At 36.5% G+C, this 12,612-nt stretch overlaps 1 protein-coding gene across 2 annotated transcripts in view; it reads left to right on the top strand.

The window, feature by feature from the left end:
- mdn1 (midasin AAA ATPase 1) overlaps window positions 1-12,612 on the top strand; it is a 63,871-nt gene that overhangs the window by 2,478 nt on the left and 48,781 nt on the right. For both annotated transcript variants that reach the window (XM_067383744.1, XM_067383743.1), the window contains exons 3-21: window positions 52-276; window positions 379-486; window positions 582-774; window positions 903-1,112; window positions 1,254-1,385; window positions 1,796-1,899; window positions 2,661-2,775; window positions 2,861-3,036; window positions 4,839-4,920; window positions 5,095-5,190; window positions 5,815-5,927; window positions 6,697-6,845; window positions 6,933-6,993; window positions 7,097-7,308; window positions 9,217-9,320; window positions 9,417-9,561; window positions 10,251-10,347; window positions 10,500-10,613; window positions 11,977-12,124. In XM_067383744.1, the coding sequence (XP_067239845.1) occupies window positions 52-276; window positions 379-486; window positions 582-774; window positions 903-1,112; window positions 1,254-1,385; window positions 1,796-1,899; window positions 2,661-2,775; window positions 2,861-3,036; window positions 4,839-4,920; window positions 5,095-5,190; window positions 5,815-5,927; window positions 6,697-6,845; window positions 6,933-6,993; window positions 7,097-7,308; window positions 9,217-9,320; window positions 9,417-9,561; window positions 10,251-10,347; window positions 10,500-10,613; window positions 11,977-12,124 (2,584 nt within the window). The remainder of the gene's footprint in view (window positions 1-51; window positions 277-378; window positions 487-581; window positions 775-902; window positions 1,113-1,253; window positions 1,386-1,795; window positions 1,900-2,660; window positions 2,776-2,860; window positions 3,037-4,838; window positions 4,921-5,094; window positions 5,191-5,814; window positions 5,928-6,696; window positions 6,846-6,932; window positions 6,994-7,096; window positions 7,309-9,216; window positions 9,321-9,416; window positions 9,562-10,250; window positions 10,348-10,499; window positions 10,614-11,976; window positions 12,125-12,612) is intronic.

Here is a 12,612-nt window from a genome sequence, read left to right as displayed (position 1 = left end):
CAGAACAAAAGTCCAGCATGTCATGACCAAGTTTGAATTGTTTTTTCACAGGTTTGCAACAAGGTATTTCAGCCGCTCTCCTCCAGTATTTCAGAGGCTCTTCTTCACCAGTGAAGAGGCTGCCTCCATTCAGTATGGGCCCAGACGGATGAAACTACGGGACCTGATGGGGGCCACCCTCCGCTTCCTCCAAAGCGATTGTGAGAAGTTCCGTGTCCTGTGGGATTGGAGTGCCTGTGTTTCACAACTTCTCACCAGTGACGTCATGGTCAGAAGGTATTGCGATTAGTACATCAATCACAGGCTCTCACAAGTTCACAAAATCACCAGAATCTGTATATACATCTTTGCTCAATTTTTCTGTGTTTTTTTATAAAGCTACACTGCCCAGTGCCTTGCCCTGGTGTCCCACATGACAGACAACCAGAAAACAATATTTTTGAGGAAGGTTCTTTCAAGTGAAGAGATTCTGCATTTGAAAATGAAGTAAGTTTGGATAACTTTTATTGTAAGGTGTTTTTTCTAGATGTTACTCACTAGCATTAACTCTTAAACAAAATTACAATATCACATCTTTGTAGGTCACTTGAGGAGACACAGCAGCTGGAAGTAGAAAAGGCTCTGGTTTTGGCCAATCAGGGCTCAGCAATATGGCGAAAAGAGAGGGTTAATAAGGTCACCCGTGGTCAGGTGGTGACAGAAGACCTGACGCAGAGCGTTACTGTGGTGTGTGGGGTGATTCTACCTAGACGGACGCCACGACAGGATGAACAGGCAAGATAGTCATTCAAAAAGACAATATTACGCTTATTAAAAACCAGATATAATATAACTATAAATTATTGTTTTTTTATGGGGGAATATTGTATGTATTGTAATGTCACTACATCTGTCATTATCAGACAAGTTTAAGGAATTTGGTGCTGGTGGATTCAACGTGTCAAAATCTACGGCGACTTGCCATGGCTGTGGCCTCCCAGAAACCCATTCTTTTGGAAGGGCCTATTGGGTGTGGAAAAACTGCTCTTGTTGAATATCTAGCTGCCGTCACAGGGCATGTTAAAGCCCCGGACATCCTTAAAGTTCAGCTCGGAGATCAGACCGACAGTAAGGTGAGATCTGCCTGACTTTATAATGTTTGAATATTCTTTCCATTATTTACACTTTGCTGCTTCTAGTTTTACCATATTTTTAATTTACCTGCTGTGAAGCGCTTTTTCTATATATATTTTTCATGCCTCTATTTTCTGTAGATGTTGCTGGGAATGTACCGCTGCACAGATGTTCCTGGAAAGTTTGTGTGGCAGCCGGGATCCCTGACCCAGGCAGTCTCAAAAGGTTATTGGATTCTGCTGGAGGATATTGATCATGCTCCTTTGGATGTGGTAGGTGAAAAATCTACAAAAACATACAACAAACAATCTTTCATAGAAATTTTTCTGTCCATTTTTATGGACTGTCAAAGTCCATAAAGTGTGGGTAAAGATTTTTTTATTACTGAGTTATTGCAGATTTGTGGCATTTGTCGTTTTGCTGCTGCATGTATTCAGGTACACTATGCGTGAACTAAATAGTGCAGAATTACAGTCTGTTAGTGACAAAAAAAACAAACAATGCTTTTTTTTTTTTTCATTGAAAATGTTGAAATATTTTGATTTTAATTAACTATATATGTTTGGCCAAATTGAACTATAGATAGATACAATTTATATATATATTTAGTTAGGTAAAAGGTGTGGTTCGTATTTACAAGATCAGTCCACATTTAAACATGCTTATGTAATTTCCTCTGTAGATATCAGTTCTGCTCCCTCTTATGGAGAACAAGAAACTGACAATTCCAGGACGTGAGGACTGTATTCAAATGGCCCCAGCATTCCAGTTTTTTGCAACACGAAGGTAAAATAATTTGTGTGTGTGTGTATTCGTGTTGATTTTAATAATTACATTTAGTTTAGAATATATATATATATATTATTTCTATACTAAATGTAATTTAGTAATGTTTTAAATAATGTTAATTATTAAAATCAACACAAAGGTAAAACACTTGGGGGGGGTGTGTGTGAGTGTGTGTGTATGTATATATATATTACACACATATATGAGCTATATATATATATATATATATATATATATATATATATATATATATATATATATATATATATATATATATATATATAATTAAATATATATACACACATATATATATATATATATATATATATAAATATAAATAATTAAATAAATATATATATATATATATATATATTTATTTAATTATTTATATATATATATATATATATATATATATATATATATATATATATATATATATATATAATAATTAAATATATATACACACATATATATATATATATTTAATTATTTATTTATATTTATATATATATATATACACACACATATATATATTTATTTATATATATATATATATATATATACACACATATATATACATATTCATATATATATAGCTAGCTCTGGAAAAAATTAAGAGACCACTCCAAGTTCAGAAATCAATGTTAAGTGGTCTCTTAATTTTTTCCAGAGCTGTGTATATATGTGTGTGTGTGTATATATATATATAATTTATTTATTTCTAAACTAAATGTAATTATTAAAATCATTATGTTCAGGACATTTTACAGCGGAGGTGCTTGGCATCGACCGCAGAGTACCCATGCTGCACTTCTGGACAAATACTGGAGTAAACTGCAGATTGGCAACATGAGCAGAGAGGAACTTAAACAGGCAAGCTGTGCCTTTACAACGAAATACATTTTTTGATGACATTTTTCTTTTTGTATTCAGTTTCTACAATTTTTTCTCTGTTCAGGTCCTAATTAAGAGGTACCCTAACCTGGCAGTGGTGGTGGAGCGTCTTTTGGACATATACTGCCAGCTAACAGGAGACAGACATCTGATCAGTTCCAGCCCTCAGGGTCCTAGTGCAGCCCAGAGCATATCAGATGAAAACATCACATCACTGGAGGGCAGAGGCCTCTCACTGAGGTAACGTCATACACTCTTTTATTACATGCGAAATTATTTCTGTGTCTAACATTTTAATTTAATGTAAAAACTAATAGCGTAATGATATAATATACGAATATATGTACTGCAGGTTTCCAAACCATTTCATGCCGATTTGAACCTTTCACTAAATAGTTAATTATCAGGTCAGAATTTAATTTGTGCAGTTTGTTTTATGATGCCCATGGGCATTTCCAAAAATCCCTGCATTGAGAAATGACACCATAGACTCATCGATAAATGATGAGTGTCATTTCGGGCCTGTACATGTAACAAATAGTTCAACTAAAGCAGTGACGCTACATTAAAGCTCTTACTCCATTGTTTCATTAGAGTTGTGATGCATCAGTCTGTGTCCATTGTGTAGTCGGCCTCAGGCTGTTCATCAGCTTTCCACTGGACCCTGCTGCAGTCAATGATACATTGATCTCTCTGTCCCTTCTGTGGACCCCATCCAGAGACTCAGTATGAGATTCAAGCCAGGGCAAATCATTTACGTAACTAGCTTTGTATAATAGATACCACACACTGACATACAGTGTCATACCTGTCTTGTAGATGGTTGAGGGGGTTGTTTGTTTTTATTTTATGATTTATTTTTTTTCACCTGTACATATTCAAAGCATGGTACGGTTTGACAAATTTAATTTATTTGCCAGTGTTTATATTAAATTAAATGGGTAGCAAAAAATATCTGAAAGTGTGTCATATATAGAGAGGGCTGTTCTGTGAGGAGAGATTCAATAGTGTGGAGACCCTGCTGTTTCCAATCAATACACTTCCACTTCCTCCCTCAATCCCCTACTGGCATGGGGGTCTTTGTAGAGACCCTGGGTGAAATACAATTTGAGCAGCCAGTCTTCCTGTGGTCATGCCCCATAACAATGTTTTGGCCTGTGTGATTTCAATTGGAAGTAAAAAAGAAATGGTTCACCATGGCTGCATTTATTCGCATTTATTATATTTTAAAATGTAATTTATTCCTGTGAATGGCATAGCTAATAGAATACTTCACTTTCAAATAAAAATTTCCTGATAATTTACTCACCCCCATGTCATCCAAGATGTTCATGTCCTTCTTTCTTCAGTCGAAAAGAAATTTAAGGTTTTTGATGAAAACATTCCAGGATTATTCTCCTTATAGTGGACTTCAATGGCCTCCAAATGGTTGAAGGTCAAAATTATAGTTTCAGGGCAGCTTCAAAGGGCTTTAAACGATACCAGACGAGGAATAAGGGTCTTATCTAGCGAAACGATCGGTCATTTTCGAAAAAAAATGTAAATGTATATGCTTTATATAAACAAATGTTCGCCTTCCAAGTGGTTTCCGCCAAAACCGCACTTTCTTATTCTTCAAAAAGCTTACGCTGTATGTCCTATGCCTTCCCTATTCTACTTACGGAACAAATGCAGCGCCAGTTCCATTTTTTTCCATAAGTAGAATAGGGAAGGCATTTAATTTTTTTTTGAAAATGACCAATCGTTTCGCTAGATAAGACTCTTATTCCTCATCTGGTATCGTTTAAAGCTGCACTGAAACTGTAATTTTGACCTTGTGGAGTCCATTGAAGTCCACTATAAGGAGAATAATCCTGGAATGTTTTCATCAAAAACCTTAATTTAGTTTCGGCTGAAGATGACATGGGGGTGAGTAAATTATCAGGAAAATTTTATTTGAAAGTGAACTAATCCTTTAAGTTATTTGTTTTGCATCCATGTTTTGTTTGTAAATGCATGGTTGTATAACGTGTTTTTTTTTTTTTTTTTTTACTAATGAACAGGGACTTGCTAAAGTGGTGCGAGAGAATCTGCTTAAATTTTGACAGCTCTTGCTCTTCCACAGCACAGAATGTGTTTCTGGAGGTGAGTGGCTGTAGTTACCTTAATCTGTCACCTATCATTATTTAGTTTTTTTGCTGGTTGGATCATATTATTAATAAAATGTTTATATGTTTTTTAAATATTTAGAAAACAAGAACAGTAATACTGAAAAAGCTGTGCTGTTATAAGCGTAATGGTTTTTTTCTTTTTCTTTAGGCTCTGGACTGCTTCACTGCAATGCTCTCTAAATCTGAGAACAGACTCAAGATGGCAGAGATCATTGGCAGCAAGCTCAACATATCCAGAGAGAAGGTGGGACTCTGCACAACTCTTATCTCTTTACTGACACAAGCTGTTACATGGGCACGAAAAACCTGGAAAGAAATGGGAGTTTTGCAGTTTCCTGTTATTTTTTTTTTTTTTTTTTTTTTTTTTTTTTTTTTTTTTAAATTTATTTTTCATATCTGGAAAACTTATTGAAATGACTAAAATCCTAAAAATCCTGAAGAGTTCATAGAAATTGCTGTAAAATACTTTTTCTAGTTTTGTGTTGCTCTAAAAAATTCCATTGCTTGGATATTGCTTGTTGTGAGAGCTTGTTTATTGTTGGATACATTCATAAATGACTTAGTCCTTGGTCAAAAAGTGTGCATTATAGTAATGGTGAAAAGCAAACTGTTATATTTCTTCATAATATGTAGAGACAAAGTAAAATCATATTTCACTTCATATTCAATAGATACATGGGGCAACTTTTTGAGTGATGTTGCAGGGGAATGTTGCTTGGGCAATTTCCCATTGACAATGGGCAAAACATTTCTAGTATTTTAGATCAAAATTTGTTGCCCATTCTCAAAGGGAAAGTACCCAAGCAACATTGCTTAAAAAAGTTGCCCAGTGTATCATCACCTTAATACTGTCAATGTGACATTTCAGGCCCAGCACTTTTGCCAGATGTACCTGCCCGCGATCACTGTGACGGAGTTGGAGGTGACGGTGGGCCGTGCAATGTTACTCCGCAAGCAGAGCGAAGCAGTGTGGCTAAGCATGTAAGATTGCATTATCAGAGTGTAACATTAGCCATCCCCAATAATCTGTTTCACAGTCCCTCTCTGGTACTTCCCCTTTCAATTTACTCTGTTACAAATGGTGTCACTGTGCTAACACTGTCCCTTGTGTGGAAGGCACCCTGCTGAGAAATTGAGTCAACTCGGCATTGATTGGTAACTGTGCTGTTTAAGACAGAAAATACAACAGCCTAGAGCATGCCAGAGGAAAATTTAGCAGGATTCCTTCATTGGTCATGATGCGTATGAACACTTTGATTTAATGATAGTGATTATTAGAATTTTTGGAAATCCCAGAGAGATATCAGTGTTTTAAAACTGGTTTTATGTTTTATTTTAAAATGTGTAGCCAGTGTTGGTATGTTAAAGGGTTAGTTCACCCAAAATTGAAAATTCTGTCATTAATTAGTCACCCTCAAATTAATGAGGAATATAATTTGTCTATAGACGGCAATTTAACCACCACTTTCCAGGTCCAGAAAGGTATTAAAGACATCATTAAAACAGTCGACTTGACCGCTGTGGTTCAACCTTAATTTTATGAAGCAACAAGAATACTTTTTGTGTGTAAAAACAAAACACAAATAGTGACTTTTTTCAACAATATATTCTCTTCAGCACTTCAGCACTTCCAGGTTCTATGTCAGAACACCATTTGTAATGAGCAATCAAGCAGTTGAGATGCGCTATTAAATAATACTAAAATAACGCTGGTCGTAGCCAACATATTTGACATGTATCTGCCTCACAGAGACAGACAAACATTTGCTGCCACACGGCCGTCCTCTGTACTTTTGGAGCAGCTCTCGGTGTGTGTCACTAAAGGGGAGCCTGTCCTGTTGGTTGGGGAGACTGGCACAGGCAAGACCTCTACTGTGCAGTACCTGGCAGGAATGACAGGTAACACACCTAAACTACGCTGAGCGAGTAGGTTTAACACTGTGCATAATTTCTCAATTCCTGCTCTGTTCTGCTATACCCTTACAGGACACAAGCTCAGAGTGGTCAACATGAACCAACAGAGTGACACAGCTGACCTACTAGGAGGGTGAGTAGACGAGTGATTCAGGATTTGATATTACAAATATGTAATATACAAATGTGATGAAAGCTCTTGGTTTATTGCTGACCTTGATCTGTTATGATTGAAGGTATAAACCAGTGGACCACAGGCTCATACTTTTGCCCCTGCGGGAAGCATTTGAGGACCTCTTCTCTCAGACGTACTCACGGAAACAGAACCTGACCTTCCTGGGGCACGTCCAAACCTGCTTCAGAGGCAAACGCTGGCAGGACCTTCTGAAGCTCATGGATCATGTCTGCAAATCAGCATTAACCAAGGAACTACATGATAAACCCAATGGTAATACTGAAGGTTCAAATAAATTACATTGCTTTTTTAAAATTAATTTATGTTGCTCATTTCTTTGAGTAAAAATGTTGTTGTTAGGGATAATCCACAGCTAGGTGTGTATAAATTATTTTAATGCATAACATGGAGGCAATGAACCACCCGACACACAGCAAAGTTAATTTGAAATCTTTTAAAGGTGCAATATGTAGGATTTTCTGTTCACTAGAGGTCGCTAGAGGCCTATTCAAAAAACAAAGGGGAAGCTTGATGCCAAGTTTGAGCGCAGAATCTCGGGACATGTGGTCTTCACCTCAATGGCCGGTGGAAAAGAATTGGGATAGGACTCGGGAAGAAATCATGTTCATGGATGCGATTATTAACGTTACTGTAGTATGAAGCAGAGCAGGACCGAGTGTTGTGGGAGCTGAACGAGGCCGCTGGAGCGATTGCGCAACATGCCACGAGCAGCAGAACTTTCATTATGTCAAAGTCGCCGGCGCTGCTTCCGTTTTTCCGGTCATGAGTATGAGGTAACACAGCTCTGTTTATCATATTAGATACATTTGAGTGTGTTGAAAATATTATAATGTACGTTACTCTGTGCGTTCGCTTGTTTGAGACACATTGCAGTAAACTACAACATTTATATTAAATGCTGGATGGCTTGTGCTGATAAATGGCATGCAATGCATTTGAAAACATATTGTATGATGGGGAAAATGCTGTATTACTGTTACTAAAAATAAAGCTGCATCTGATTATGCTATGTTAGCTACTTCACAAAATAGTGTTTTTCTCTGAGGCATGGTAAAGCATGGAAAATTAGATTTAAACAATAAGACTAAATGTGTTGAGCTATTTATATATATAATTAGTTTGTCTATAAATATATCAAAACAGTTGTTCCCTTGTCTATTAAAACATGTAAATAATAATGCGTCTTTGGTGTTTCCATGGTTTCTACAAAATAAAACCGGAAACCGAGGGTAACGCGGGTATGACGCAATTGACAGGCGACTCCTCACATGTCCAGGAGCCTTGGTTAAAATTACAATTTTCTCACGATTTACAAATATTGTAAGTACTCAAGTGAATAAAATATATAACACTGGCCTAGTGGTTTTTGGATATTTTACTGCAGAATTCTTACATACTGCACCTTTAATGCACAGCTAGCTGTGGATTATACCGCTTATACCATGGTCATTTGCCAACACTGACAAATTTAAGCTTGTTTCCAACACAAAATTTGACTGGAAGTTATTTTCATCAGTTATGACTCGTTAGATCTAGAATTCTGTTCTCTTTATATCAGACACAGAGATAAAGTATGCAGTAAGATTACATTTATTTGAGTGAATTATTTGAATTGTCAAGAGAGCAAGAGTTTGTAGGTGTGTCAGTTACCTGTGTCTGTGCAGTGTCTCTACTACTCAATTGTATTCACATTTATTTGTATAGCGCTTTTCATGATACATATCGTTTCAAAGCAGCTTTACAGGAAATGCATGTAAACATTACAATTTAGAGTGATCTGTTATCAGAGGGGACTGTGTCCAAATTATGTAATTTCAGAAATTTACATATACAAATCATGCAGTTAGCTAATAATGTATTAACAATGTACTAACAGTGAAGCTGTGAGTTTACCATCTTGTTGCTGAGAAATATAATGTAGCAAAGCTATTTTATTGATAAAAGTTGTTTTGATATTAATATAGAACATTTTGACATTAACATAGAACAGTGATTAAACTGATTGAAACTACCTGTGCATTACACATACAGTATCTTCCAGCCAATCAGAATCGAGTATTCAGACAGACCATGGTATAAATAAGGTTATTAAAATGTTTAAAGAATGTACTGCATGTTTTTCAATGTTTTCTGTCTTTTTCTTTGTGTTTTCCCTCATAGCTGCCTTGCTGCAGGAGCAGTGGGAGGCTTTGGCTCTGAAACTCAGTCAGACGCAGGAACAGATTCGGGCCTGTGAATCCGCTTTGGTCTTTGCTTTTGTAGAGGTAATTGCTACTCTTCCCAACTTGTCTTCACCTCTTCTTTTCTCTTCTCTCTCTTGTTATCTCCTGTATGTTGTGATTGACTGTGTGTCTGCACAGGGAACTTTAGCCCAGGCTGTGAAAAAAGGCGAATGGATTCTGTTGGATGAGATTAATCTGGCTGCTGCAGAGACACTGGAGTGTCTGAGTGGTTTGCTGGAGGGCAGCGCTGGGTCACTGGTGCTGCTTGACCGAGGCGATACTGGTGAGTCCTCCATAAAGTGCTCATCTGGGATTGCATTTTTGCTATTTTAAAGATGTGGCTATTTGACAGTGGTATGAAGGGTAATTGTGTGCACTAGTACTACCTTGTTTAAACCCAGGCTGCTTTAGGGGGGTTGTAGTAAGGGTATTTGCGAAACACTTTGGATAAAATACAATACATTTTAGCTAGTTGTAATTACTGTTGTTGATTGAACAAAGTCGAGTTTAATTGGCTAAAAATGCTGTTTGCTCAAAAAAATCAGTAAAACAGTAATATTATAAAATATATTATTACAGTTTTAAAAAACTGTTTTCTATTTGAATATATTTTAAAATGTGATGGCAAAGCTGAATTTTCAGCATCATTACTCCAGTCTTCAGTGTCACATGATCCTTCAGAATTCATTCTAATATGCTGATTTGCTGCTCAAGAAACATTTCTTATTATTATCAATATTGAACCCTGATACCCTGATTTTTTTTTTTCAGGGTTGTTTAATGAATAAAAGTTTCAAAAGAACAGCATTATCTTACTATTATTTGTCTTGTAGTGTACTTTAGAAATGTATAAATGTGCTTGATGCTACTATTTATTCCCACAAGTGTTGCAGTTGATTAATGGTTTTATGTGAGTGCCACATCATGTATTCTGAGGTAATTTTACTGTTTTCATGATGTCATTCTGTGTAGAGCCTCTGGTTCGTCACCCAGACTTCCGTCTGTTTGCCTGCATGAACCCAGCCACTGACGTAGGCAAGAGGAACTTGCCACTGGGCATTAGAAACCGGTAAGAGGGGCATGAAATCCAGGGGAACTGACTTCAATAAAATGTACTGTTTTGTAAATGTCTTGCTGGTTTGTTTGCGGATACCATATGTAATGCAGTGACATTTATAAATTTTTATAGAAGGGAACACATGTTTTTTGTTTATGTATCAGGTTCACAGAGTTGTATGTGGAGGAGCTAGAGAGTGAGAGTGATTTACGAATCCTGGTCTCTGACTACCTCAAAGGCCTTAACCTGTCCAGAGGAATCATCCATGGAATCATCAGGTTTGTCCACAGTTCTTTTGTAGGTCTCCATTACATCCATAACAGCAAATACACTGAAAAAAAAACTGGAGTATGATTTATTTGAAAAAAGCTTTCACTCCATAACTGCCTGTAAATTTTATGAATAATTACAAAGTAACAGCAAGTAACACATTGAATTAAAAGTGAAATTTTGAAGTAGAAATACTAAATTAGTATGTTCTTGTAAAACATAATCCAATAATCCAATAATCTTTTTCCCCATTTTAGTGTTTTATGAAAAGGAAAAAAAAAACTGGTAGCACAATAGCACAACCGTTATAAAACAAATTCACATTTCTTGATAATATTAAGGATGTATCAGATGTTACGCTGGTTTTACACCGCGAGCGTGAGCGGCGTGTGAGCAGCGCATATTTTTTCGGCGTGCATGTTAACCAATGTGGCGTGAGCAGCAGTGATGCGGGTGTTTTGGCGTTGAGTCTATTTTTGCTGCGCTGCTGACACTCAGTTAAAGTGAAAGCACACTTTTGATGGACAAAATAAATATAATTTCACACAAAAAGTGTTCAAAATGTACAGTATAAGCATGTCTAATGTGTTTTAACAAGAATTTGAGTATGACAGAAAAGAAAATTAAGAATCAAAAATATTTATAGAAGATTTACCCATTTAAACTTGTTTTTAATTATTCAGTTTGGGTTAAAATAAACTAAAGTAAACTAGCCAGAAAATATGATATATAAACATTCTTTTAGTTATAACACAGACAGATATATATATATATATATATATATATATATATAGCCTGCAGCATACACAAATCAAACCCGAGTTTGCTGACTTTTTTCGCCGAGTTTGCTGTCTTGTAAACATGCATGAGGCAGATGATGTGAAACACAAAGCTTACTTCATTTGTGTGCAGCAATGGAAGAAACAAGGCTTTCATTTATTTATTTTTATTTTTATATGCAAATGTTGTATACCTCCCCATGTTAATAAACTTTCAAGACTATCAAGTTTATAAATGACCAACTCATAAAAACAAATTTATAGCTGTCATTGTAAAGAAATGCTCACTTTATATGTAGCTTCATGCCGCTGCTGTGATACTGTACAAACGCTTCCAGTGAATACTCGCACGTCTCTGCAGCTACGATGTAGTTGCGCTCATGCGCTGCTCAAGCTTGCAGTGTGAAACGGGCGTTAGGTGTTATGTTGCTTTTTTTACTTTAACAATTGTATGTTGCTTAGCATAAAAAGCATAAAATGCCACATACAGAGTACATCCCTTGTGTTGCAACCTTTGGTTAGGTGCTATAGAAAAACACAATGTTCTTCTGTGTTGTTCTTTTTAACAAAATCTTCTCTTTTTTCCTACCAGTTTTTATTTGGCAGTTCGTAAGGAGGCTAACACTCGACTAGTTGACGGTACGGGGCACAAGCCCCACTACAGTTTGCGTACTCTGTGCCGAGCTCTGAAGTACGTAGCCTCTGACCCTTGCCACAATATCCAACGATCCCTCTATGAGGTAATGTGATTGTCCTCGTCATAGTTTCTGCCTGACTGTATTGTTAGTGTCCTGAGGGTCCAAAACATAGCGAGTAAAAGGTTAAAATGTTACATGTGGCCATACTGAAGTGACATTTGTCTGTTCATGTAAAGGCACATGAAGTTGACAGTCAGTGAGCATGGATGTTTTACAATGTGCCTACGGTGGAAGTAAGCAGCATGACATAACAAACTAGCTGTGTCACTCTTCCATCACTATGAATACTGCTGAATACACTGCAGAGTGCAATGTTGCTACGCTTACAATCTAGACAGCTTGATTGATTATAATTGAGCAATCTAGTTTTGTCGCGTCACAACACACCGCTCTCATCTGATGTAGACTGGATATCAAAGACTCATCGCCACTGTGTTTTCCACAGTGCAGTGTACATCATAAAAAAGCTCTACAAAGTACACTGTATTTTTGAGTTCACACAACAAACTGGCTTTTTTATTTACTATCTG

This window comes from Chanodichthys erythropterus, chromosome 4 (genome assembly GCF_024489055.1).
Source record: "Chanodichthys erythropterus isolate Z2021 chromosome 4, ASM2448905v1, whole genome shotgun sequence".
Classification (NCBI taxonomy): domain Eukaryota; kingdom Metazoa; phylum Chordata; class Actinopteri; order Cypriniformes; family Xenocyprididae; genus Chanodichthys; species Chanodichthys erythropterus.
The sequence above is the reverse complement of the archived record's forward strand: the minus strand, read 5'-3'. Positions and strand labels throughout refer to the sequence as shown.